Genomic DNA, 27,830 nt, shown 5'->3' on the forward strand with positions numbered 1-27,830 from the left:
ATTTGCCAAACGAGATGGCTTCAAAAGCCCATGCAGCCTCATTTCCATATCTTTCCCTTACCTTTCTCTCTCTCTCTCTTATCTGGAATCTTTTGTTTCCTGTTTTCAAAATAGCAATGCCGGCGGAGCCGCAACCAAGGTCAAACTGATGGTGTGTGAAAATAAACAATTGCATGTCTCTGTTAAAACCTAAGCCGTTTATTCTATAGCCCAGAATAATTCAGCGGTGATGTCATTCCTCCAGACCACTGTGTTAATGCTGATATGAGGGGAAACAGTCTTGACTTGTGTTGAGGATATCAGAGGATCGCGATTCTAAGCAGCTTTTCTTGTTGGGGGACTTTCTGGAAAGAGCAAAGCGATACCTCATAGGAAAAGGAATAGCTAATTCAAAAGTGACTCAAAGAATCGTGACAGGCTTGTTAAAGCCACCCCAGGCCCAGACATAACAATGCTGGCCTCCACAAAGCTCCGCCTGCCCATCACCCTGGTCTCACCATTCCAGAGCGCTGGCAGTGGTAACTCCTCTTACCAGAATAGACAAAGTAAAAGAAAGTTAATCAGGACTTGGCCCTCCCAGTCACCCTTAGTTAGCCTCAAGTAAGACTTCACAAGTGAAGCGTTTTGAATGAGTGTCTGTGTTTGTCAGCCAGTTTCTGTTCAATTTCTCCTCAGACAAGTCCTGCCTTCCTGCACACCCTCCCAACATTCTCTTTAGTAAGGACATTTATCTGCCGCTTCTCTTTTCTCCATCTCCTCTGCTTCATTCTTTCTTTCTTTTTTATTATGCTTAGGATAAAAATATATGAGTCACGTGTCATACATGAATCAGTATGACAACGTTTGACAGTCTTGAGTTCCACAGAGAAGGACATTTGTGAACAGTGAATCAGCACAGTGATATTAGAGTCACAGCTAGGTTTATCCCCTCTGGTTACAAGTGAACATAACAAAGGAATCTGAGTTGATTAAAGCGTGGGTTAAGGATTTTAGTGGGGATTGGGTTTTTGACAATGAGTCATCAGTCAACACTGCATCAGGAAATCTCACGTTCCCAGTCATGTGAACTCAGCTAATGCTTGTCAAGTTTGTGTGTCGGTCTATACAGTATGAGGTTTGTGTTTGACTGTGTAATCTCTCTCTCTCTCTCTCTCTCTATCTCTCTCCTCACAGGTTGTGCAGTCTGACTCTGAAGAAACTGGTGGTGCTGAGGGAGCTTGATAAGGAGCTCATCTCTGTGGTGATCGCTGTGAAAATCCAGGTATGCCAGACAGGCATCATGACATGCAAAAACACGCCTGCAAATTAGGCACACATTCACACTTACCGACAAACAGCCCCTACCTGCCGTGTACGTTACACACGTCACACGTTGCACATAAACTCCCCAGACATCTTTTTTCCCCCCCAAGTGGATAGATGTTTTTTTCCTCATGCTTTATGCCTTCTTGCGCTTCACTTCGATCATGCACAGACACACAGTTCTGGCACGGCGGTTGAATTTCAGAGCATTCATGGGCTTAATCTGCATTGCTGGCTCTCCCTCTCACGAAATTCCCACAGGGCTCCAAGAGGGTTCTGAGGTCCCATGAGATAGTGCTGCCACCTAGTGGATCAGTGGAGACCGACTTGGCACTCACCTTCTCACTGCAGGTACAGAGACTCAGAGTTCAGAGCAAGGGTTGAACATGGTGGATAATGTAGATGGTTAAGTTCTCAACTTTCATATTCTACCTTTTGACTAAGCAGGTCAGATTCATACACCTTCTGACTGACTAATTTATTGTGTTCTGGTCTCTCTCTCCGTAGTACCCTCACTTCCTAAAGAGAGAGGGAAACAAGCTGCAGATCATGCTTCAGAGGCGGAAGAGATACAAGAACCGAACCATCTTGGGTTACAAGACACTGGCAGCAGGTTGCATTGATATGGCAGAGGTACTGAACTGTCTGTCTGTGTGTGTGTGTGTGTGTGTGTGTGTGTGTATGTGGGTGTGTGTGTGTGTGTGTGTGTGTGTGTGCATGTCTGTCTGTGTGTGCGTGTGTGTGTATATTCTCGGTGCCGCGTGCACGCGTGTGTGTTGTTTGTCAATCACTGTATGATCATAAATACTTGACTTTCTGACTTTCTATTCTGATTACAATTTCAAATGTCAAACCCTCTTTAATGCTTACTAAACGAGTATTATGGGAAATTCATTCTTCATTTTAACCCCTGTAGGAGAGAGACAGAGCCATGCATGGTCAAAAATCTTTAAACACACCCCCCGCACACACACACACACACACACACACACACACACACTTGTACAGAGAGGACAAAAGGGAGAGGTAGAGAGGCTCGGATTCATAATGTATGTCCTGTAGGGCATATTATTAAAAATACATCAGTGATTAAAATCTATCTGCGAAGAGATAGAAATTTATGTCAACATTTCACTTTGTGTTGCTGTGCAACACTTCCTGGATTGACTTGAGCTGCTGAAACGGTGTCACACGGTCCACAGGAACCTTAGACAGCCTGTTGGGTAAAGGCATTGATGTGGGTAAAGGTAATGGTGTGGGTAAAGGTCATGTTGTGGGTAAAGGTCATGTTGTGGGTAAAGGTCATGTGGGTAAAGGTACTGTTGTGAGAACATAGTGAGAAAAGGGAGAAAACAGAAGTTGTGTCAGAGGTGGCCACGGGGGATTGTCTGGCCGCGCCCTGCAGTCTGCCGGAGGCTCGGAGGGGCATATTAAGCCCACCCCCAGTCCTGTTCAAACTGTCTGAACTCCACAGAGGAGGAACACACCTTTTTAGAGGGCCGACCAGGGCACCGAGGGGCATATTAAGTCCACCCCCAGGGTGGACTTAAGGAGGAGAGATGGAACATCTGGAGTTTTTAAGACGCCGGCAGAAATCTGCGTTGTCACTTTTCCACCCCGAGGAGAAGAGGTATTCTTGTTAGCTGTCAGACACAAGACACAGAAGAGCGCTGAAACAAATACTGCGACACTCTGGAGAATGAAACTGAAATAGAGACAGGGACCTTATGGCCTGCTGTGATGGTTGACGTAAGGGCAGCTTACTTTTGGGAGTCACAGAACAAGGACAGGTGCAACACAGGGACGAGCTGATAATTGGATGTCCGCTATTATGAGAATGCCCTCATCTCCCATACTCTCTCTCCTATCTCCTTTCTCCACCTCTCTCTTTCTCTCTTGCGCTCCCCCTCCACCTGTACCCCCGACCCCAGGTGATGCAGCACCCCACGGAGGGTGGGCAGGTGCTTCCTCTGTGCAGCAACCAGAAGGAAACGCTGGGGAAGGTGGCAGAGATCTGGATCTTCTCCCTGTCCAGTCAGCCCATAGACCACGAGGAGGCCGCGCTTCAGGGGGGACAGAAGATCAAATGTTCTGGTACGTTCCAGACAGTGCGTCTCCTGATTCCGTTACAGCTCGTCACAGCAGTGATCCGTTATAACGGCCCAGTTTGACATACAGTAGGGGCAGAGCGGAGCACGCGCAAAGCAGTACCTGTTAATGTGCTTGTTCATCCTCAGAGCAGAAAAAGATCGAACTGTACCGTGGTATCAAAGAGGACTGTATTAAACAGCGCTGAATAGGATCCATGCTCTACTTGGAACCTAGCTACACACAAAAGCTGAAATGAAATATGTATGAGGATGTAGCTCTTCCGCCACCTCAGTCTGTGATCTTGGTAAGTAGGTTACCCGCTGTGTCTCTGCCTCAGATAACTACTCCGAGGAGGAGTACGAGAGCTTCTCCTCCGAGCAGGAGGCCAGCGATGACGCTGTCCAGGGGCAGGTGAGTCCACCGTTTCCACACTCGGCCCTTCCAGAGGCCATGCTGCCTGCCGAAATCAATCAATCAATCAATCAATCAATCAATCAATCAATCAAAGCTTTATTTGTATAGCGCATTTCATACCCAGAGGCAACACAATACGCTTTACAGAGAACAAGGGAGGTGGGCATGCGACCCAAAAAAAACAGTACCACCCAGGGGCCAGATAGCTGTATCACCCAGGGGCCAGTGAGCTGTAAAAATTCTTCCCTGACCCCTCTCAACAAGGCAATCGAGCAAGCTCCTGGAGTATGTTTGTCTACCGGCTAAGAACATTTATAAAGCAATAAATAACATAAAATTACATTTACATAAATTACATTTACATTTACATTACAAATAACATTACATTACATAAGAGAGGCTGAAAACATCATAGGAGAGACATGGCAGATCACCAGATTCTGTGTTGGTACCGGACTGGGCGCGTGTCCATGTGTACACGCTTTAACATGTCCAACCTGGAGTGTGGCCTTTCTGCGTTGTCTGTCTTCAGGATCTGGAGGATGATGAGTACGACGTCAGGAAGCCGAAGAAGCAGAGGAGGTCCATTGTCCGGACCGCCTCCATCACCAGGGTAAAGTGACGTGAGCTGGGGCTCTGAGCAAGGCCATCGTCCAGTCCAGCAGGCAAAACCCCGGACATTAATAACCTGGAAATCACATTATGCAGAATGATATACATGAGATCTATACATGAGATCTAAACAGAGCACATAGGCAGTGGATCGATAACTGCCTAGGAACGCTTGTTTTTCTTTCTCTGTTGAAATGTTTGTTTCCCTGTGGTTGTTTATACTCCTGGAATTATTTTGTATTTTGTCAAAGATGCGCATCCCGTGTAGTCCTCAGGCTGAATTGTAAATTATGTATTTATTCTGCTCTCCTTTAGCAGCAGAACTTTAAGCAGCGGGTGGTGGCCCTACTGAAACGCTTCAGAGTCTCTGACGAGGTGGGTGTTCTTGCCAGACCCTCTCTCCTCTCCTAGGGGTCATTCTTCCTCCTTTCCTAAAGATTCAGTCTGTTCTTACCTATGTTTGTTTGTGTGTGTGTGTGTGCGTGCGTGTGTGTGTGTGTGTGTGTGTGTGTGAAGGTGTTGGACTCTGAGCAGGATCCGGCGGAGCCTCCACCAGAGGTGGAGGAGGACCTGGACCTGGAGAGCCTGGAGTTTGAGAACCCCAGCGACAGTGGACCAGAGCTGGACGACGACGACAGCGTCCTCAGCACCCCCAAGCCCAAACTCAAGTGAGTGGGGTCTCACCGTTGTGTGCGCTGTTACAGTGTCTGTTTGTACGCGTTTAACTGATATATATCTAAGATTCACATGGTACTTCCAAAACATTTCACGGTTGTGTTTTGTGGTTGCTTGCCCTTGCAGGCCATATTTTGAGGGCCTATCCCTCTCCAGCTCGCAGACGGAGATTGGCAGCATACACAGCAGCAGGAGTCAGCGAGAGCCGCCGAGCCCGGTGAGATTCCTCCACCAGGAACTTACAACTCACAATATACGACCGCTCTGCTGGCGGCGCTTCAGGCTCACACTCTCCCAACTCTCTTCCTCCAGATGGACCCGGACAAAACCAAGGGCAGCGGTGCTAAATTCCAGGTGGACAGCGTCTCTGACAACGTCTCCTATGTAAGTATTTACTAACCTAATCTGCTACATAATGAAAGCTATTCCGTTTTATGAGTACTTATTCCTGCCCCCCCCCCCCACCTCTGTATCCCACACTGGTCTCGGTTGTTTGACAGGAGCAGCCAGAGGCAGTGACTCCGACCACAGAGCTGGAGATGGACAACATGGACACCTTTCTAGAACGGCTTCCGCCCAGCGGCAGGATGACCAAGACGGAGTCGCTTATAATTCCCTCCAACAGGTACGTGAAATCACCCTCTCTCAGCTGGTCATACATTCACCCTCTCTAAACTGGTCATACATTTAAGCTTTCATTGTTTCTGTTAAGATAAGAGAAGATAAGAATTTATTACTGGTAATCACAGGGGGGGGGGGGGTTGGGATCTGGTGTTCCAGCAGCAGAGTGACAGAACAGAAGAGGTACTCTATGGAGAACTAGAAATGGTGCTCAGAGAGCACAGACCTCTGCCACTGAATCTGGTAGTTTTTGTGTAATCCTTGTGGGGCACTGGGGCAGAGGTAAAAATTACTGGAGGTGAATGGGTGGCAGAGCAGTGCACTCCAGGCTCTCCCCCCGCACACCCCAGTCCAAACCTTGTGTTTCTAGCACCCTCACACAGGTAGCTGGCTTCGCTTTTGTTTTGTTTTGTTTTCATTTTGTGTAATCGTAGTTCGAAAAATAACTGGAGGTGAATGGGTGGCTTTATTTGGTCGGCTCTGTGGCACCCCCCTTGGATCACAGCACACCCCAGTCCAAACCCCTTGTCTAGCAAGTTTTGTTTTCATTCTTGGATCTGGTCTGTGATTTGGATCCACTCCAAAAGAAAAAGATTTTTCGGTTTGGTAGTTTTTTCTTAATCATAGTCCAAAAAATGAATGGAAGTGAATGGACAGTCCGGTTGTGTTTGGGCGGCTCTTGGATCCGACCCGTGATTCGGATCTGCTCCAAGTTTAAGAGGTTGTAAGTTGGCTACACCCCTCCACCAAGTTTCATGAAAATCGGTCAGGGAGTTTTTGTGTAATCCCGGTTCAACAAATGAATGGAGATGAATTGCTGACCGTGTTTGGGCTGCCTGTGGACCTGAACCATGCTTCGGGGGGGGGGGGGGGGGGGTTGACTTCGGGTGTGGAAGAGGGGGCGTTGAGGGTTCCAAGTCCGAGAGTGAATGGGTGGGGCTCAGGTGGGGCTCAGGTTTTTGACAGGTATTCTCGGCACCAACAACGATCGTTTGGGGGGCTTTTGGCACAGTTTTGCACTTTGGGGGGATGAGCGTGAGGCTGAAAATGATCCCCATCTGCTACAGCTTGTCTTAGGGACACCCAGGGGTTATCCTAGCCTGGCATTGCCATCCTGATCACGTGAGCTCACATTCTGCTTCTCTCCGCTGATCAGTCTGGTAACGCTCCCATTCATATCGATTTCCACCCGGTCTGTTCTGAACTGGGCCAATCACAACCATTTATCTAATATGGGGTGGGTTTAATACGATGACTGTACGATGACCAACCCATATTTCATTGCTCTGATTAGTTACAGGTCTATCCATTCAGTTGGCCCCTCCTCTTCACCACTGCCTCCAGACTGTCCAGTTGTTGCCCAACATCAGAGCTGGCCTTCCTCACCAGCTTGTTTAGCTTGTTGGTCTCCCTAGTCTTGTTGGCTTCCTCCACAGCAAAGAACAGTGCACTGGCTAATGGCACTGGCTAATTCAAACATACTCCATCTTCCTACTCCCCCTTATGTCTGTGCGTTTGTTTTCTCCACAGGCAGGAACCTAAGTTGGCAGGAAGACGAGGAAGGAGCACATCCCTCAAGGAGCGCCAGCCGAGCAGGCCGCAGAACGAGAGGGCCAACAGCCTGGACAACGAGCGGTCCCTGGATACGCGCTGCCACCTGCAGGTAGGTGGAGGGCACTGCAGTTCAAATTCTGCTAGATTCTCTAGTTAGTAAATCCAGAGGTACGGTATAGTAAATCCAGAGGTGGTGTAAGATTCTCCCCGCCTCTTCAGATCCCGAGGAAAACGGTCTACGACCAGCTGAACCACATCCTGGTGTCTGACGATCATCTTCCTGACAGTATCATCCTTATCAACACGTCAGACTGGCAGGGCCAGGTGAGAGAGCTCAGGCCTGCGCTGGCTTACACCCCCCCCCCCCTCTCTGTTGGTAGCCGTTTCATTCTCCCCTCTCTTCCAGTACTTATCAGATGTTCTGCAGAACCACAACCTCCCGGTCGTCTGTACCTGCACCACTGCCGACATCCAGGCTGCATTCAACACCATCGTCTCACGGATCCAGAGATTGTGAGTCGTCCTCCCGTATTCTGCCTCCCTCTCCTGGTTTCTCTTCATACTTGGAGGTTCCTCATAGCACTGCTCCAGCCCCTGAATCTGAATTTTCATCCAGTGATTTCTCGGTTGGAATTCCAACCAGGCCATTCAGCGTCCTTTGAATGTGATGACGAAATTAAACTCTTCAAAGTGATTGGTTAGGGGATGAACTAATCGCCAAGGACTCCTTCGCCAACTCCCATGTGGGAAAACGTCTGCAATGGGAGCCTTTTCAGACTGAATAATGAAGTGAAACGATATGGCAGCTCAGTGAGTGTCAGGATAGGGTCCTCACTCTTCTCTTGTTTATGCACTGTCTCTTTCTTGTAGCTGTAACTGTAACTCTCAGACGCCCATTCCTATCAAGATTGCTGTGGCGGGGGCACAGCACTACCTCAGTGCCGTCCTGAGGCTGTTCGTGGACCACCTTTCCCATAAGACCCCAGACTGGCTGGGGTACATGAGGTTCCTCATCATCCCGCTAGGTCAGAGGACTTTGCCTTTTTCTCCTTATAAGATAATAAAGTCAGTTTGTTCATTTGGCAGATGCTTTAATCCAGAGCGACTTGCAAAGTTTTTAAGCTAGTGTTGGGGTTAAGTACCTTGGTCGAAGGGACAGTGGTAGGCAGTGGTTGTCAAATGGCCTGGCCCGGTCTTGAACCAGGGCCCTTTCCATGCTCTAACTACCGGGCTACCTACCGACGTTCTTTGTGCCACATTACTGTTTTGCTTTTTTTATCGTCACATACACAGGGACTGACTGACTGTATATCTCTCTGATTGTGATTGTGTGCAGGATCCCATCCAGTCTCCAAATTTCTTGGCACTATCGACTATCGATACAACAGTTTATTCCAAGACGCAGCCTGGAGGGACCTGTTTCACAAGCCAGAGGCCCCAGTCATGGGTAGGACAGGTTTGATCATGAAGCTTCCCCAGCCACTTGGTTAGATTGCATCTAGACGTGAACTATATCGTACTCCTTAAAAATTTCCAGACAGAATATTTTTGTGGAGGTCGTATCGTAGGGATGGTGTAGTAACAGCTGTATTCTGTACAGTGCAGGAGAGTCCAGATGTGGCATCCAGGGTGACCCAATACATGGTGGGGGCCAACGGAGCGCACCAGCTCCCCATAGCCGAGGCCATGCTCACCTACAAACAGAAGAGGTACAGTCATCTCAGCCTTTCTTTCTCACAAACTCATAGCTTCTCACAGTATTATATTGTAATGTACTATATTAAACTAATGTGATAGTTCACATAGAATTGGTGTTGTCATTTAGCCTGGTTCCTGATATTGTGCATCAAAGATTCCGATACAGTACTTTAAAAGTACAGTATCTTTTTGTACTTGTAGTTAACTGTAAAAATACTTTGATAGTCAATTTGCTCATAAGATGTAAGACAATGCCAGGTGCCCCATTAAGTAGAGGATTTCTTGTAATTGACAGTATTATATTAACACCACAGTTAAGAGACTTAAGTCATTCTCAGTGAAAAGCCAGTAATATGTTGTTAGATATTTCTGAGGCATGAGATCAAACAGTAGCCTTTTCTGTAAGCATCACTGTCTGTCCATCACTGTTTGTGAATAACATATTTTATTTATTTTTGTTTTCTTCGCTTTCTTTAAAGGAAAAAGAGCTTTCATTTTGATTTTGCAGTAAGGTATTGTCTGCTTGAGTCTGTTTCTCCTGGTGATTCATGTGCGAGCTAGACCCTTCCCTTGAGCTGAGCAGTCTGCCCTGTCGCCTGCCACTCCACAGCTACCTGGGAACAAACACAAAGCCCACCACCTGTCAACTTAAACACAATAGATAAGATCAACACCATTTTATAGCTGGTCTGCAGGACTACTGCAGTGCCCACTGAATAGCAATGAGAGTTGTTCTGTCATTCGGCTTGCTCTGGTGTTTTATCATCATGGCGTGATCAGATTTGATTGTGTGGATGGTGATGTTACCACCCTCATGTTCTAGTAGCTAAGAGGTGACCAAGAGGACGAACGTCCATGTCTCATTGATGAAGTGTCCGTGGTCAGTTTGGACAGGTTGATCAGTATGCTGGTGAAGTGGCAGGTTGTCAGCTAAAGCAGCAGTTTCCACCCTCTCTGGTTTTTCCTTTCTCCCTCCCCTCTGTGTCATGTCCATTATCTTCATGTGCTTTCTGCCATCCATGTCTGACTGATACGATACAAGCTGAACTAGCTCTGCTTCCTAGATTGTCCCTCCCAGTACTCTGAAATATTAGGTGCATGTGGATCGACTATAGGCCTGTTGTTCTTATACAGTAGATTGACTGGCATATATTATGTTTGGGTGCTATGCAGCTTGTTTCTTTCCAACAACTTAGTGCTGTATGTGTAAAACCATCCAAGGTGAAAAACACATACTATTAACTTGTGCTAAACGCGGTACCAGGCAGACATGTAGTTCTCTGTGTTGCTGCTCTGACTGTAGCTTTGCCAGAGTGATGAGGTGTACTGAAGTGGCTTGGATTGCATACCTACTGTACTGTGGACTCTCTCTTTCCTTCTCTCTCTCTCCCTCTCTCATTCAGTCTCTCTGTTTCTTCACTGGGGGGGAGATGGCAGTTGACACAAAGGCAAGAGCAACAGCCTTTTACACCGTTAAATATTAAATAGATACAAACATAGATGACCATACACTCTATTTTTCTGACAATGATCAGAAAAATAGTAAACACTATATACTGTCCATGTGCACTACCTCTCAAAGGTAGTGCATGCAACCTGAAACGTTCTGAATTTAGGTTCCTGCTCTTTCTCCTGTTTGCCACTCTGCTTTGTCCATTTTCATTTTCTGACTGATTCTCATGTTTAGCATTTTCTCCCTAGCTGGTGGCCTGATTGGATCAACTCTCTGAGCATTTTGCCTTTGCTCTTATGGTGGTTGGCCTCAAGAATGATTGGTTGGCTTTGGTTGAAAGTAGCGATGTGCATGTTTTCTTTCTGCTTCTCTGGCATCTATCAGGGGTGGAGGATGGGGTTAAACGGACACTTGTGTCATTCTGAATATGATGATTGGCATCCATCAAGGAACACATTATTGTTAATGAGTGACTGCAAATAAGCAATATTTGCATAGAAGCATGTTACTAATCATAGATTTCAAATGTAGGCTACTAACTGTGGATTTTAATCTTCTCATGCGCTCATCCCATCACTTGTCACTTGAGTATTTCATTGATTTAGAAATGCTCTGGCTGTCTACAAGGTTGATCTTCCCTGATGGATTGAATGAGCTTTGTGAGCGGAAAAAAAAACTTGAGGTCAAAGATGAAGAGATTTAAGGCTTCACAAATCCTGAGCAAGTTGAGACTTTAGCTGGTCTGTGAGAGGACAGTACCTCACAGCTCTAGCTGGTCTGTGATAGGAGAGTACCTCACATTTCTAGCCAGTACAGAGTTTATGAAGCCTCAGTCTCAACTCTAGCCAAACCCTGCATCCTACTCTCCCTAACTACCTATATATCTGTCTTCCACAGTCCTGACGAGGACTCGTGTCAGAAGTTCATCCCTTTTATCGGGGTAAGACTCTCCCTCCCCCTTTCTGGATGATAATGAGGTCCTATTTGAAACATGTAGATTGGGAATCAAGTCTTAGGTATGGGAGATAACTTTAATGACTAAAGACCGCTGTTAAAATTATACTTAACCCTCCCCTTTGAACTCTCAGACAGTGAAAGTTGGCATTGTGGAGACGTCAGCAACATCAGGTGAGATACAGTAAGAGATCAGAGTGCCTGTTGACTGCCCATCTGTGAGGATTTTCATATGATTCTGTGTTGTTGTTTTTTATGTTGAGAACTGCCACCTCTTTTCCTCAGGGGACTCGGATGATGCCGCTCCTATGGGATCTTCACTCCTTTCCTCCACTCCTCCGCAAGTGTCCCCCGCACTGAAAGAAGCCTCGCCCACTCCGCCCTCCTCTCCCTCTGTCAACGCCAGTTTCTGCACGTAAGGGTTCACAAGAAATTAATATTCCATATTCACGTGCTGCACAGAGCTAACATTACTCCACACATCTAATTATATGGGGGTGAAGAATGTTTTTTCTTTCTTATATCTTCTCTGATGTGAATGCAGTTCGCCTGGTGGGGGCCAGGGTGAGTTAATGGGGCTCCAGGTGGACTACTGGGTGGCTCCAACGGAGAGGAAGCGAGATGTGGAGAAACGGGACTCCTCCTCCAAGAACTCGCTCAAGTGCACCTTCCGCTCGCTGCAGGTCAGCAGGCTGCCACTGGGGGGCGCCGAGTGGGGCCCCCAGCCCACCATGTCCATGACAGTGGTGACCAAGGAGAAGAATAAAAAAGGTAAAGTGTGATGAAGATGGTGCTCCAGTTGTGCTTTAGGGACTCTCCTCCTGTACACTGTTTCTTTTCATGGGGGAACCATTATTCAAATTAAAACTGCAGAATGTTCTGAAACATGCTCTGTGTCTCTCTCTTGTTCGCAGTCATGTTCCTGCCAAAAAAGACGAAAGACAAGGAGGTGGAGTCTAAGAGCCAGGTGATCGAGGGCATCAGCCGGCTAATCTGCACTGCCAAGCACCAGCAGACCATGTTGAGAGGTAACGGCCTGAACCGTCCCTCCTACTCTCTGTCCTCTGTCCTGCCTCTTGCACTGTAAAGCCTGCGGTATACTTGCTTATAACTATGTGTAGGCATCTACATCACGTCTCCTGCATGGCTGCCGTGCGTTTCCTGCGTTGCTTTGGAGCATTGTCTGTGGTTGGCTGTGCAGGTCCTCAGAAATTATACGCACTGCAAAATAGAAATACGTGCTTGTCTACGCATATGTGTTGTTAAGCACCAATTATACCGTGGGTTTAAATGACACAGTAACCATACAGAGTTGTCCTGGCTAGCTGATCCCGGTATAGAACGGGTGGTACTGGACAACACCAGTATTGTTGAAGAACTGTTATTAATCAACAGGGTTTTTCTTGCAGTGCTGATTGATGGTGTTGAGTGGAACGACGTCAAGTTTTTCCAGTTGGCAGCACAGTGGTCCTCACATGTCAAACACTTCCCCATCGGGATCTTTGGACACACAAAAGGCCCTTACTAATCGCCGCTGAGAGACTCGAACTGAGGACTGAAGACAACTCCCCCTCCCCATGTGCCAACAGCCTTTAACCTTCCCCAGTGCCGGCCTCCGCCCCCATCACCCCCCCCCGTCTTAATTTAATCCCCTTCTCCTTTGTTTGTTTTATCTATTCATATTTTTGTGTTTGTCTTTTTTTATGTAAACATTTCTCGTGGCATGAATGTCAAGGGATTTTTCCCCACTAAGCTTTTTAAAAATCCTGCTGAAGTTTTATAGAAAACTAATGAAATAATCATTAGTATTGAATAAATATCTAACAATTGAGTGCCCAAGCTTTTTACCCCTGTGTTTTTTATTTGGTAAAGATGTTTTAAACACCTTTGCCTGCACAATTAAATAACATATTTCTTTATCAAGAGTATTTTGAAGACAGATGCCCTGGAATGATGAACGAAATGGAAGAGATGTTCTCTTGTTTTGTTTTGTCTGATGAGAAACAGTTCCTGTCATTGTAACTCCACTGACATCCTCTGCTCTCATCGGAAGAAGACTGAAATGTGCAATAGATTTGTATACTGATGTGAACAAAAACTTCTAATTGAAACGGCAAATGACCCTGCAGTGTTGGTTATGCACTCTTGCCCGCTCCCTCTGTCACCCTCGCTACCTAGATTCTTGTTGAGAGTGTAGTTGTACCAGAGAATATCTCATACAGTACATATCCCCTCTGCCTTCTGTTTCTCTTGTTCTCTCTCCCTCTCCAGCATTTCTCTCTCTTGTACCCTGCTCCAATATCTCACCGCTTACACTCCTTTCAACACTCCACATCTCTTTAACTTTTTACAATTGGTGATATTACCAAAGGAATACTCCTAGATTGCAGCTCACTGCATACCTGCCTCATATTATAGTCTACTTCATGATGTAGAGGTGAATGTATACATACAGTAGAAGGTACCTTAATGTAAAGCACTTTTAAAAATGTTTTAGGTCCATTTGATTATTTGTGTTTTTAGACTTGCCCCAGCAACTTGATGCCAACTGCTGTAGCGCACAAAGTATCATGGACACTGTAGTCCTATTTTGAGCTGACAGCACAAATACTATGAAATTACGCCTTTCATATGTATTACCAATGATGAATCGGTGCTTCAATATTGTGTAAGAATCCTAAATTTGTTTGATTTTCTGTCAGATCAAAGTGTGGAAATGGAAATATAATGCTCATGAACCGTTGACCTTCACAGAATGTCAGAGGATGTGGTCAAAGCAACTTTTCACATAACATTGTACCATTTGTCCAATGATGATTTGTTACTTGCCCTGTGGTGGTGACATTTCTGTTGTACATTTGTAGCAGTATATCAATGCAAAAGTGACCATTGCCAATGTGATTGCTTAAGGGAAATGCCTCAGTTGCCTAAATTATAAATGAATTGGATAATTTCAGAAAGGAAGTTAAATGTCATGTTTCCATGCGGTTTTACTTCTGTTTAATTGATCTGTTTATGGAAATAGTTTTGCCCCACCCTTTGGGCCAATTCCCACCACTTTCATTCTAGTGCCATCACTCAAATAGCATTTCTAATGTCATAACTCTTATAGGCTCTCAAAGTTGCAATTCCTTTAGATACTGCACCTAAGCATCTTCATGTTGATGGTATCCCTTTTATTTCTTCATTAAGAAGGAGTATATTCATTATTTTGTTTTGTCTGTTGTCTTGGAAATGTGGATTGATGGATCCCTACCACTATAATCCCTCTGTTCAGAGTAATAAAACTAGATGCACTAAATTGTCTTGTTTGTTTTTTCATGTGTGCAGTATTTGTGCACATGATAAAATAGTATTTAGTATGCGATCCCCCCCAAGAACAATTTTGGGCTTGTTACATATTTGTATGATTTTAGTATACACTTCAAACACATGCTAAGCATGTTAGAAACACAATTTAATGGCATTTAAGTTGAAACAGAAAACATTTTTTAATACTTAACCCTGTCGGGCAACTTAAAGAAAAATCTATCAAGCACATTGATTGTTACCTATAACCCCCTAATTAATTTATACAACTTTGTATAACTGAAAATTATACCTTCAACTCCCTCAACTTGGATGTGACAGGTGGAATGTTTAGATGTGGTAGACTGGTGTCATCTCAGAAATGTATTTAGAGGAACAATGGATGGGGGGGTCTCAGGTGGGCGTTAGGCTCCTCTACCATGGGTTCTATGCTACATAGTTCAGCTGCCAACCGCCGATAAACCGCAAGGAAGAATCAGCAACGACCTACACCGAAACTGCGTGGATGATACTTTGTGTGTGTGTGTGTGTGTGTGTATGGTGGTGGGGGGGGGGGTAAGATCAGTTGCACCGGAGCAGGAAGCAGCTTAGTGACGAGTGACTTACCAACCAACGTCGTCGACATCAGTAGCCTAAGCTCGGGGGCTTGCAGCATAATGTAGACCGATTCACCATAAGCTTCTAACGATTAATTAACGGATGCTGGAGGTGCACAAGTGGGTCAAGAACGTACTAGTAGCTAACTGCCGAGGAAAATGAAGGAGATAAAAGGCTGCGGCATGCGGTCCTCCGTGGGCTTTCTGTCCCAGAGAAAGATCACTGGGCAGCCCCTCATGAAGGATGAATTTCAGAGACGCAGGCTGGCCGGTTGCACAAGCCTTTACAAGAAGGATATGCTTGGACATTTTGGTTGTGTCAATGCCATAGAGTTCTCCAACAATGGAGGAGAATATCTTGTGTCTGGTAAGTTGACAAGGCATGTCTGGTTGAAAATCGGCTCCGGCTATTCCTTGGAATGGAAGCATTTCAGTGGAATGTTGACCAGCTAGCTAGCAAGCTACGTGTTTACACCAAATGTTTGCATAGTGCTAGCTGGTCAGCTAAAAATTGCACAATGCTCTCTTGCAGTTAACACTAGTTGTGTAAAGTACAAGAAATAATACACTGCACTGTATAACAATACTAATCAAATCCCACTTGCTTGTTTTTAAAGCCCCATGAAACCGATCTATTCCAGCAAATAGACGGAGTTGCACCTAACAGCTACCTAGCCACTTAGCTAGCTAACGTTCCATGATAGCTAGCTAGCTAACGTTAGCTACACTAACTGGAGTTAGCTGTAAAAGAATGTGAACGCACTCCTTTTAAACTGATTGAGAGACAGGTCGAAGTTGTTAATGATGTGCAGAAATGATCTTGCCAGTAAACACATTTACTGTTATGAGTAAGAAATGACAAGTTCAGAAATATTGGAAATGTAGTTGTGATTAATTGTTGAGGCTAATACAATCTTGACATTACGAATTCTGAATCTGACGTTCATCTATGTTGTTAGCCAGCTAGTGTGACAAACTAGCTAGAGCTAATCCTGCGAGTTGAGGGCCCAGATGCACCCTGGTCCCAAAACAATTCATGGTAGTTCCATGGGAACGTTCGTGTTTACAAATTGTGTCCTACTACGCAACTGGTTATGGAATTGGCTTGTAAGAAAATATAGTTTTTTCTCCTCTGGTTTATGAATCTGAGCAAAATAGCTACTTACTTAACCCCTCTGGGATAGGGTACTAGGCTTGATCAGTTCATATATCGTTTGAATTTTGAAAAAACTAGCTACAGTATATATAAATGAATCATTAATCTCTACTGTCGAGGGTTAGATTGTCTTTACTTACCCATGTCCCATGTCTACAGGAGGGGACGACCGCAGGGTTTTGCTGTGGCACATGGAGAAGGCTATCCATGCCCGAGCCAAGCCGGTGAAACTGAAGGGCGAGCATCTCTCCAACATCTTCTGTCTCGCCTTTGACAGCACAAACAGGAGGGTCTTCTCTGGTGGTAAGGAGAGAAAACATTCTATAACTTCTGTGTGCGATTCTCTGTTGTCTTAACAAACAGGTTGTTGTCTCATTTAGTTAAAACAGCAACATTTCCTTTCATTGACACAGAGATATCAGATTTAATTGACACAGAGATGTCAGATTTATCTACATATTACTCTGGCTTCCAGATGCTTAATAATATAATCAGTTTATCATGTTAACATAGTCAGGAATCAGTGATGAGATCAGTGTTTAAATTGAGCATTTAAGTGCTGTTATTGTGTTTACTGTATAACAGTGGTTGTTTGGGGCTTGAGTAGGTTAACTCTAACAGTTATGATCAGATTGGTTGCAGTCCCAAGACCTTCCTGTGGATGGTGTTCAGCTACTCCAAAAGAATATAGCCCTCATAATGAATATGATTTATATAATGACTTAACTATTCTTACAATTGGTGCTCAGTTTTGTGTCCTACTCAAAAACTCCTCACAAATATAGTTTATTATTTATTAACATGCTTATTCTAATTGTTTTAAAGGTAATGATGAGCAGGTCATCCTTCATGATGTAGAGAGGTGAGTAAAGCAAAATCATTGAGCTAATGACTTAAAGGTGTCCTATTATGCTAATTTTCAACTATTTAATATAAGTCTTTGGGGTCCCCAAAATGTATATTTACTGAAAATACCTCTCAGAATAAGCGTTCTATACCCCTCCGTTGATCACGAGATCAGATTGCGCGCTTTTTTTTCCAGATGCAAATGAGTTTAGCTAAGAGCAAGTCGACAGGCTAGAGAACGAGGGCTGTTGACGGCGCTATGCTATTTCAAATATAGCTGGCTAGCCTGGACCATCCACACTCGATGCCACTGTGACAAATTTCATTGTCCTCTCCTTGACTAAACATGATAGCGTTAGTGCCCATGTTATTATCTCAACGGTTGCATGCTGTTACCTCTAGCTACATTCGCTAGCTAGACACCACCAGGCTATATGACACCATTCGACTACAAACAATAAAATCAAGATTCTGTAGGCCGAGGGGAATCCAATGATGTCAACTTCTTAACATTTGATCATTTTTAATGGCCGCTCGATGAACTAGAAGTCTACCAATTTCATTCCACTAATGTTACTCTAACATATGATGAGACGAGCATCCGGGTTGAGGAAAAGGGGAGTTTGTTCATGTTAGCTAGCTAGCAGTACAGTAGGACCCCACTCATCCGAACTTCAGAGATCCGAACCTCCTGGTCTACCGGACAGGCTTAAAAAACGTTTATTTTTTATTTTTAGCCTGCTATCTGGTTACTGGTGGGATTTTCATTGCAGTACTGTACCCTACTGTGAATAAAAACAGAACTGTATGTAGACCTACATGTTGCCTGTAGGCTGTAGCCTACTGTCAGGTTTCATTTATTTGTTACTCTAATGTCGAGCGCAAAACGCAAACGAGTCTGCTGCGCGAGAGCTGCATTCCTTGGTAGCCAGAAAGCGCGTCAGCAACCTGAAGCAGAGGAGCATCGAGTCATTTTTCGTTCCCAGTTAATGGACTTCAGGAACACAGACGTGTTGTGGGCATGTAGATAAGCCTACTAGACCTACTGTATTTGTTAAATAATAGCCTACAGCCTAGGCCACGTTAGCCTACATCGGTTGTTTTAGAGCCTTTCTTTTAGGCTACAATAGCCTAAGACACGACAACTTGTCTGTCATTTCATTTATTTATTTATTGATTATCATTTGCTCTAATTGTTCTAATGTTGGGTTGTTTTTAGGCTATAGGCTACCATGTTCTGCGAATACAGTAGCCTATCGATGCAGCGTACGCCTCATTTGAGAATAAAGTACTGTATTTGATCAAAGCTGGCACTCAAGTGGAAATTCGGTTATTTTATTATAGGCTACTGTAGGTCTATTATAGGCTAGGCTATATGAGTTTAGTTGGCTATTTGATTGCAATTGTGATGCATTTTCACAAGTAATTAAGGGTATTTATTGGTCTATTATGAGTCTATATGAAACGAGTATACCACTTATTGAATTTGGTGCATTTTAACATAAGTTTCAGTCATCCGGATATTTCAGAGATACGAACGACCTTCGGTCCTGTTGGGTTCGGATAAGTGGGGTCCTACTGTAGTTCTATATGCAAACCAACACACAGCATAATTACGTACAGTTTCTGCATAATTTCCACAGACAGTTGGTATTGCTTGATCTTTCAGAAAGAGTTTATCTGAAAATTCCTGCATTGTACTGACCCAGGTTGGAAAAGTAATTGGGCAAAAAATGTCTAACACACACTGCCAGTGTTTTGCCAATTTCAGCGGGAACATTGCCATCAAAAATAAAATGTATCCACTCGGCTCTGCTGTCCGTTGAGCTTGGGAGACGATCTATGCTGCTTAGTACATCCAAGAACAGAGCATTTTCCGTGCGAAGACATTATGCTAGCTAGCGGGGGTGACATGGGAGATTTGAATGGCTTGCAGGGACTGACTTTTTTTCTAATGTTTTCATTTTGGCTGACCACAACAAAATGACTAGGTTGTTTCACTTCATACTTTGTGTGTTAGTAGGCCCATCAGAGACTCAAATGTACATGCAAAAACAAGGAAAAAGTTAGTTTTGCAAACGTCGACCCCTTTAATGATTAGACTGATGGTTTGAAATGTGTCCATGAAATGAAAACGCATGGATTCGTCTATGAATCAGGACAAAGTTAAAACCATTTAGGACTCAAAGCGTCAGTCGGCTTCATTGTGACCCTGTTTCCTTTTGCCCCAGAGGTGAGACGCTGAATGTCTTCCTGCATGACGATGCAGTGTATGGTCTGTCTGTCAGCCCAGTCAACGACAACGTGTTCGCCAGCTCCTCCGACGATGGACGTGTTCTCATCTGGGACACACGAGAGCCGCCACATGGAGGTCTGTAATGTCACCTCAGTATACAGAGAAATACATGTTTGCGCAGACCTGCGTTTAAATATGATTTGAAATACTTTGAGTCAAATTAGTGTTTGCTTGAGTCTGCCCAGAGTGTCAGGTGTGTATTCCTTGTGTGTGGGAGTGTAGGTTTGCGTATTTTGGAGCATTAGTTCTATTGTACCAGACGAGCAGTCATGCACAGAAAAGTAAATGAAAGAATTCCGAATTGTACATTTCAACCTAGGTCTGCTCGCTTGGCTACTCCACTATATATGTAAATGATGGTAAGACTGAGTTAGCTACAGAAAGTTTTGGGCCGAATAGTCTCTCTGAATGCATGATTGCTGTGATTGTGTTTTTGTTTTTTTAAGCCGTCACGAGGCCTGTTAAACAGATTAGCCATGCAGTCTTAAGAGTTCTGAATCTTGTCTTGTAGAGCCCTTCTGTCTGGCCAACTATGCCTCAGCCTTCCACAGTGTGATGTTCAACCCAACTGAGCCGAGACTGCTCGCCACGGCCAACTCCAAGGAGGGGGTGGGTCTGTGGGACATCCGCAAGCCACGCAGGTCAGACATTTCAGCAGAAAGTTTAATTTGATTAATACATATTGCATGTTTTTCGTGTCTCTCCGTGTGATTCTAACTTGTATGGCATGATGATCGAGGCGTAGTCAACGTGCAGTAGTTGTATGAGGACCACTTAGGTTATGCCCAGCAGAGGGAGCTGTTGTTGCGCAATGTAACGAACCATCTTCTTTTCCCATATGCAGAAGTGCAATCTGCTAGGTGTGATTCTTAGCTGAATCTTGAAAATGATGATATTCAATATTAGGCGTGCCTGTCTCTGTCCTGCATAATATCCACCTTGATTCGTCGTTATGTTCTGAGTCTACCTACCTGTTCCTTACTCTGACTCTGTGTCTTTCCTCTGCCCCCAGCCCTCTGCTGCGTTACGGGGGCAGCATGTCGCTGCAGAGCGCGATGAGCGTCCGTTTCAACAGCACAGGCACTCAGCTGCTCGCCCTGCGGCGTCGGCTGCCACCCGTCCTTTACGAGCTGCACTCCCGTCTGCCCAGCTTCCAGTTCGACAACCAGGGCTACTTCAACTCCTGCACCATGAAGAGCTGTTGCTTCGCTGGGGACAAGGACCAGGTAGGCGGCTGCTCCTGTATGTCCTGCCTTTTTTGTACTTCGATAGGCCAAACGGTAAAGTTAGTAGTCAAATTGCCAAGTGTTTATTTTGAAGGATCAACGCCAAGGCGCTTTGTGAAGACGTGTGTTGTATTCCTTGAGGAGCTCAGTTGACCGAGCCGGGCTCCTGTGGAATCAGGGCTGCTTCTTCCTGATGAACATAGAAGCCCCCATACTGGGCCAAGAGTTCTCCCTAAGACCCTCTCAGATATGACATCACCCTGCTGACATGCTTATTTATGTTCTCATTCTGCTGGGGTTGTCAGAGCATTGGGGGCCTAACATAAACCACTTCCTCTCCCAAAAGAAATAGCTGAACTGAACTACAGTGCTTGGAGAATTCTTCCAGCGGCGTTAGTCCAGAGGTTAACACAGTGACTGGAGAGGGAGGGAGAGGTGACGGCTTTAGGGCGGGGCTGCGAGGTGAGAACGTCAGCTGGACAGGCTGAGACGGGGAGTAGGAGGGACGGGTGGAACATTCCTACCTGATGTTCTGTCCTGAGGCGGTACAGTAGGTGGAACTCTCAGGCATGCTAGATCCAGATGTTGCCAAAGTCCCAGATGACCAGAGTCTGAGTCATTCAGTGGTTCCTGATGGTAAATGGAGTGCCCTTATTTAGCGCTTTAATCCAAAGCGCTTTTATCAAATGGCCTCTCATTCACCAATTCACACATTCACACACCAATGAATGGCGACCAGCTGCCATGCAAGGTGCTAAAAGTGCCCAAGGACACTTCGACACGCTGCTGGGAGGAGCTGGAATCGAACCGGGAACCTTCCGATTCCCAGACGGTGACTCTTTTGAGCTACTGCTGCCCTGATGTCCTTATCTATGCTGCCCGGAACCAGAAAGCCAAAAACATTTTGCTCAGTTGGTCCAATAAAAAGTTATACCAGGTCTCAAATGATTCTTCAGAGAAGGGATTCTTTTTTTAACGCAGGACTTCAGTGCTGCCTTTTGATTCTTCTCCAGGAGTATTAGATAAAACTAAAACTAAAGTTTTCACCTAACCCTTCATGGGAGGTAGAAGTATTGTATAATTATGTTTAGCGCTGGTATGGGGGAAGAGGACAGCAGAGGGCAGGAACTCATGATCACTTTGTATCTCCCACTTCAGTACATCTTGTCTGGATCTGATGACTTCAACCTTTACATGTGGAGAATCCCTAAGGATCCCGAAGCAGGTGAGAGTGTTTGTTATGCTTCCGTGTGTGTGTGTGTGTGTGTGTGTGTCTGTGTGTCTCACAAATTATAATCACTACGTTTTCTCTACCCCAGGAGGCCCCGGTCGTGTGGTAAATGGGGCTTTCATGGTCCTGAAGGGTCACCGTTCTATCGTCAACCAGGTCCGCTTCAACCCTCACACCTACATGATCTGCTCCTCGGGCGTGGAGAAGGTGATCAAGGTTAGTGACAACGCTTGTATTCACGTCATCCTTACATCATGCACGCGCGTCAACAACCTGAACTACGTCATACTACTTCCACCTTGTCACCCAGCTGACTTTGATAAGTTTGGTTGGAACGCAGAAGTAAATAAAACCTAGCTGACACTGAGAAGCTGATCAACAACACATCAACAAATTCATCCCTTCTGTCTCCGCTACAACGATCCAACGGGCAGAATTCCTTTAGAAAACCCACACAATAATACTAGTCTCCTGAGTCATGATAACTCACCTCCTTGTCCCAGTACTGACCTATCTGCAGTTGTAGACAGCTCATCTCATTATAGCGGGACCACACAGACCTAGACTGGTCTGAGCTTGTAGAATAGGAGGACATGTTGATTCACAGCTCCCATCATCCAGAAGTTGTGACAGAGGAGAAGTATGCTCTCTGGGTGTGAATACTAGCATGTACAGCGTAACGATAATCATAATCAACTTATATCATGATTCACTTTCCCTTTGTGAGGAATATTTACCAATAGTTACACACTCGTACAAATGTATGCAGTAACAATGAAGATCTCACAATAGGTTTCTAGTGTTAATGACGTGAACTGACTATCCTTTACGTACGCATTCAATGCCATAACCCTTCCTCCTCTGTGTTCATTGTGTTCTCTATTGTAGTGCGAAAGCTGATACGAGCCCAGGTGCTCTGGAATAGGAGGGTATTAATAGCATGGAGGGAGTGTTTGCCTTTAAACCTGACCCCCCTTGTTCCCCTCCCCCCGCCCCCCCCCCCCCTCTCTCTGCTACTCCCTGTCAACCTGCCGCAGGTGTGGAGTCCATACCAGCAGCCGGACAGCCTGGGGGACCTGGAGGGCCGCGTGGAGGACAAGTCCCGCAGCCTGTACACCCACGAGGAGTACATCAGCCTGGTGCTCAACAGCGGCAGCGGCCTCTCCCACGACTACGTGAGCCAGTCCATCCAGGAGGACCCGCGCATGATGGCGTTCTTTGACTCACTGGTGCGCCGGGAGATCGAAGGCTGGAGCTCCGATTCTGACAGCGACCTGAGCGAGGGGGCCATCCTGCAGCTCCACGCCCGCGGGCGGCGCCCCGCTCGCAGGACCGCCCCGTCCGTTCCGCCCGCCGCCGCCGCCGCCGCCTCCGCTGCCGGTCACCACAGTGACTCGGACCCCTCCTCCTCCTCGTCCCTGGCGGGGCCCGAGGCGTCGGCAGGGGACCTTCCGGAGCCGGAGGGCGAGGGTCAGCCCAGGAGGCGGGTCAGGGCTCGTCAGTCTGCCTTTCTGCTGGACCTGGTGAACGAGGACTCGGACTCCAGCGGGTTCTGGCACAACCCCATGCCCCGGCCTCGGTCGCCCAGCCCCAGGGACAACTCCACCCTGTCCCAGAGCACCTCCTCCCCTGCCGGGGCCTCCAGCTCCTCCAGCTCCTCCTCCACCTCCAGCTCCAGCAGCGAGGACGAGGAGCGCCGCAGGGCCAGCACCAGGCAGCGCAACGCCGCCAGGAGACGCCGCATGCACTTCCCCTCCAGGTCGGCGGAGAGGCCCACGTCCGTGCAGGCCCTGTACCCTGGGATCGACTCCTGCAGCTACCCCAAGATCTCCGTCGACGACCCCTCTTCCTCGTCGTCCTCGGGAGAGGGGCAGGGCTCCGTCCAAACCCACAGGAGCGCCCCCAGGGACCAGGGGCGCCAAGGCCACTCGGACGCCCTGCAAGGCTCCGGCCCTACCCCGTCTCCCGGCAACCAGGAGGAGGAGGAGGAGGATGAGGAGGGAGGGGACGGGGCTGAACAGAGAGGACGCTGGACCGTCTCCCCTCTGGACATACTGTATGTGCAAAGGACAGCAACGCTGGCTAAAGACAGGGATGCCTCTGCGGCATCCCTGGAGGGTTCGGACAGCGTGGAGGAGAGCTGCGTGGGTCAGAGCAGCAGCTCGCTGGCTCTGGACAGTAGCTGCGCCTCCCCCGGCCACCCGAGCCCCGGGGTGAATGGGCATCACCGGACTGAGGCGCCATGCAGGGGGGGTCACCTGGGTCAGCAGAACCCCCCCGGGCGCTCCTCAGAGTCTAGAGGGGAGACGGACGTTAAAACTGCAGACACTAGGACCCAGGTGGAGGAGCAGGCGCCCCAGAGAGGTCAGGCCCAGGGGCCCCTTAAACGGACTCATAGGGGGTCTGGAGAGGGAGGCTCCGGGGCCCCCTCCTCAGAGAAGAAGTTTAAGACATGATGGCACGGTTGTATGTGTCAGTGGACAGGTGGTGATTTGGGTTGAGAGAGACTCACCTAAAAGGAGGATTTTCTATGGGCTCAAATCCATGTCTTGTTTGATATCATCCTAAAAACATTGGTACGCATGCAGCGTAAGAGAAGGAAGGTGCTGCTGTTCAGCAGCTGAGTGAGACATGGACGTCTTTAGGTTTCAAACTTTAAAGATTACATTGACATTAGACACAATGTTCGATCTCTAATGTAAGCATATTTTGAACATTGTCATCACACTTGAGGTCAAACCGCAGATGACATTAAAATGGAAATGTACTAGAATACAAACTAAATAATATTGACAATAATGGTATTTGAAGTGAATTTGCTAATCATTTAGTTTTGTGATGCATAAATGCTTTTGTGGAAGGATTGAGTCTGAGTAATGATACTTTTATTTTAAGACAAGGGTATTCTGTTTCATACTGAGAGTAAAGATCATTACTGTAAGTGTGATTCTCAGCGTGGACTGGTGCAGGATGATTGCCATGGAGACAGTCACTTATTCAATCTTGGTGTGCACCATCTGCTTTAAAACTGTGCATTGAAAGGATCTTTTCAGTGTCGCTACCACTTGTCTGTTTCTTTATCTAACCTAACCATGGATTTCACCAGCCATGTTTCGCTTTAAATTTGCAATAAAAAGATTCATCCATTCTCCATTGATAACATTCTATTACTCTGAACTGAATTCTGACTATATTATTTATATTCCTGACTTAATGGGATGGATGGGTGTGGGATAGTACAACCAAAAAACTAACATCAACATTGCTGTACCTTTATCCTGACTTAACAAGAAACACATTAGTCATCCTAAGGTAAAATTATGTTGTTTTGGATAAACTATCCCTTCAAATCACTCCTGATGTAGATTTTTGCCCTGCACCAACTGAATCACCATGGCAACACAGCTTGCCAACTCTCCTATGAAAAGACCGTGTACATCCATCAGCATGATCCTGAACAGAAAATCATGTACACAAATTTAGTGTAGTAGGCATTCATAGACATTTACTCAAATCAAACATTTATTTATATAGCACACTGCATACACAGAGGCATCAATGTGCTTCACAGAAAAAGGGGGAGTTGGGGTACATATAGGCTACTGATCCTGACACTAACTTTCCAGTGGGAAGCAAAAAAACAGCTCAACCATTTGAGTCAATATAGGAGAACTGCAAAAAAAACTTCCCTGACCTCTCAATGAGACAATCGAGGAAGCTCATGGAAAATGTTGACTACTGTGTTAGCTATATCATAGAAACATATTACAAAGAACATAGGCCTACACAAGGGAGCTAAGATTAAGCCTGTTCATTCAGTGGTGAAATTAGGAGGAATTGTGGTTGGGGTATACATCTGTTCATGATAATGTATCCTCATCTTTTTCAAATTAAAATCATGATGAATATTTCCTTACATAAAGCCTTCAGTGTGTAGTGTGCAGAGCAACTCTATTACAGAACATTTTGCAGAGTTGAAGATGGCAAGAAGTTTGAACAAGAGTTGTATGCACTAAAATGAACATGCATCAGGGTGATCAAGATCTCAATACCCATAAATGGGCCAGTGCTTTCAAAGCAGATAAGGAAGCCACACCCTCTCAGCCAGTTACAGATTCCTAACTGTCTGATGGTTATGGGATTATGTCATTGTTGTCTATGATGGAAACCATGATGCCAGTTTTCTCCCCTTTTTAAGTTCATGGGCCAAAGTCTTCCAGACAAAGACAGTTCCAGCATGCCTTGTGCTGCTTACTGCATGGGAGAACAAAATAAGTCCTGACATGTTCTCATGGGCTTGTGGTGAAATGATCATTAGAAAGGAGGCTTGAGGTTAATCGAGTCCTTTGTGCTGGTCTCCACTCAAAATAATCTCTCCATTTGCTGTCCACAGTAGGAACTTTCGATAAAGTGGTCGCTTATCTGCAGTAAATAGGACACCCTTCATTTAAGCCTCTAATTTGCCTTGATGTAAATATTCCAGAGGGAATGTGTTACGATTGTAGATCATTCTCTGTGCTTATTCAGAGCTGCAAATGGTCTGTTAAAATCCAGTAATTAGGAACCCTCGCCTCTTTTCTTAAACTAATTTAGAGTTTCACATGAATCCCCCAGTTATCCCATACATGGCATTATTTTGGAGACTACAGAATGCCTGTATTTGAGTCCTCAGACTGTACAACACGACTGGAATGTCTTGGGAAGTTGCCACTGAACAATCGAACCGACATTTAATGTCGGCTCTTCACAAGGCCTTTGCCTCAGAGATTAAACTCAAAGTACTTGTCTTCATCCATTATTGTCTTGGCCCAAGATATTTTGGACAATGCGACCATCACTCTCAAGTCTGAGTATGTTTCCTGGCCTGAAACTGTATGGGGTTAAAACCTGGAAGTAGGTACACTTTATTTTCGCTGTTCTCTATCTGAACAGAAGTCACACACGCTGTTAAAAGAACTCTGCCTCTTTAAACGGGAACCATTCAGTGAGTTGGCAGTCTTTGCTCTTAATCTGTGACATCACTTTCCCAAACATTCACCCGCTTGGAAGTTTGTCCATATATGGAAGAGCGCTCCAGTTTCATAGCTACTAACTGTTGGAGACCGGGGCTATCCCGTGTAGGCAGTTTTCCCGGTGAGCGAGGTCTCCTTGAGGGAGAATTCAGCTTTACCTTACAAGGCTGAGAGATGGGACCACAGCTCCATCTGTTTAGGCTACTTGAAAGCGCTTGTTGTGGTGGCTCATCATCACCTGGCTCACTCACCTCCGGGATAGGGGGTGAACACATGGGGAAGTTAAATTTAGGGTTTCTATGGAACATGACGTTTTTAATGTGCAGTATCTTATTTCAGCGTTGATGAATGAATAGGCTACACCAATTAACTTTTTTTTTTTTTTTTAAATCTGTATAAAAACTCAATGTAGCCTAATGGCAAGGGGATAACCAAATAACCAACGACTTAAATTTAAGCCTAAACTACGGCTATATCGTCAACTCAGCCATATGGACAACAGAACAGCTCGAGCTCAGATCTGAACTGTTAAAGCCTCTTCTGTTCTCCATGTGCCAATCAGGCCTTTCACGTGCCGGCGAGGACGTTCGCTCGTTGTCGCTTTGTCTGGTGGACTTGCACAAGTCCCAGAGTAAACCTGATGAGGGTTATGTTACACTATTTCAGTTTTACGTGAAACCGTGTAACAGATTATAATGTATCCAATCACACTGTCAGATGTTTAGTGCAGTCAACCATACCCAAACAGTCAACCAACGCTAAGCCTTTAATTGACAGGTCACTA

The 27,830-nt window shown here is 45.8% G+C and overlaps 2 protein-coding genes across 2 annotated transcripts in view; both read left to right on the top strand.

Moving 5' to 3' along the window:
* pacs2 (phosphofurin acidic cluster sorting protein 2) overlaps window positions 1-14,585 on the top strand; it is a 60,092-nt gene extending 45,507 nt beyond the window's left edge. Inside the window, exons 2-25 of the mRNA XM_084438598.1 lie at window positions 1,174-1,261; window positions 1,564-1,653; window positions 1,810-1,935; window positions 3,234-3,396; window positions 3,731-3,804; window positions 4,340-4,420; window positions 4,735-4,794; window positions 4,936-5,087; window positions 5,221-5,311; window positions 5,407-5,478; window positions 5,595-5,719; window positions 7,246-7,378; window positions 7,489-7,593; window positions 7,676-7,782; window positions 8,140-8,294; window positions 8,606-8,716; window positions 8,870-8,978; window positions 9,447-9,479; window positions 11,318-11,360; window positions 11,509-11,548; window positions 11,660-11,789; window positions 11,919-12,145; window positions 12,289-12,402; window positions 12,784-14,585. Of these exons, the coding sequence (XP_084294724.1) occupies window positions 1,174-1,261; window positions 1,564-1,653; window positions 1,810-1,935; window positions 3,234-3,396; window positions 3,731-3,804; window positions 4,340-4,420; window positions 4,735-4,794; window positions 4,936-5,087; window positions 5,221-5,311; window positions 5,407-5,478; window positions 5,595-5,719; window positions 7,246-7,378; window positions 7,489-7,593; window positions 7,676-7,782; window positions 8,140-8,294; window positions 8,606-8,716; window positions 8,870-8,978; window positions 9,447-9,479; window positions 11,318-11,360; window positions 11,509-11,548; window positions 11,660-11,789; window positions 11,919-12,145; window positions 12,289-12,402; window positions 12,784-12,902 (2,548 nt within the window). The 3' untranslated portion in view covers window positions 12,903-14,585. The remainder of the gene's footprint in view (window positions 1-1,173; window positions 1,262-1,563; window positions 1,654-1,809; window positions 1,936-3,233; window positions 3,397-3,730; window positions 3,805-4,339; window positions 4,421-4,734; window positions 4,795-4,935; window positions 5,088-5,220; window positions 5,312-5,406; window positions 5,479-5,594; window positions 5,720-7,245; window positions 7,379-7,488; window positions 7,594-7,675; window positions 7,783-8,139; window positions 8,295-8,605; window positions 8,717-8,869; window positions 8,979-9,446; window positions 9,480-11,317; window positions 11,361-11,508; window positions 11,549-11,659; window positions 11,790-11,918; window positions 12,146-12,288; window positions 12,403-12,783) is intronic.
* Window positions 14,586-15,336: 751 nt separating this feature from the next.
* On the top strand, window positions 15,337-25,133 carry dcaf5 (ddb1 and cul4 associated factor 5). Its single transcript, XM_084437578.1, has 9 exons — window positions 15,337-15,646; window positions 16,595-16,738; window positions 17,261-17,297; window positions 19,513-19,652; window positions 20,089-20,218; window positions 20,590-20,803; window positions 21,962-22,028; window positions 22,123-22,250; window positions 23,072-25,133. Exons 1-9 carry the CDS (start codon window positions 15,439-15,441, stop codon window positions 24,488-24,490), a joined length of 2,487 nt encoding a protein of 828 aa, XP_084293704.1. The 5' UTR covers window positions 15,337-15,438; the 3' UTR covers window positions 24,491-25,133.
* The last annotated feature ends 2,697 nt before the right edge of the window (window positions 25,134-27,830 follow it).

The sequence above is a fragment of the Borostomias antarcticus genome (assembly GCF_949987555.1).
Source record: "Borostomias antarcticus genome assembly, chromosome: 5".
Classification (NCBI taxonomy): Eukaryota; Metazoa; Chordata; class Actinopteri; order Stomiiformes; family Stomiidae; genus Borostomias; species Borostomias antarcticus.

What these genes read in the sequence shown, in the direction of transcription:
- dcaf5 (XM_084437578.1), top strand. Translation starts at nt 15,439, where the DNA reads ATGAAGGAGATAAAAGGCTGCGGCATGCGGTCCTCCGTGGGCTTTCTG. An exon ending in TCGCTGGGGACAAGGACCAG is followed by an intron (nt 20,804 to 21,961) that starts GTAGGCGGCTGC and finishes CTCCCACTTCAG; the next exon opens with TACATCTTGTCTGGATCTGA. An exon ending in CCCTAAGGATCCCGAAGCAG is followed by an intron (nt 22,029 to 22,122) that starts GTGAGAGTGTTT and finishes TCTCTACCCCAG; the next exon opens with GAGGCCCCGGTCGTGTGGTA.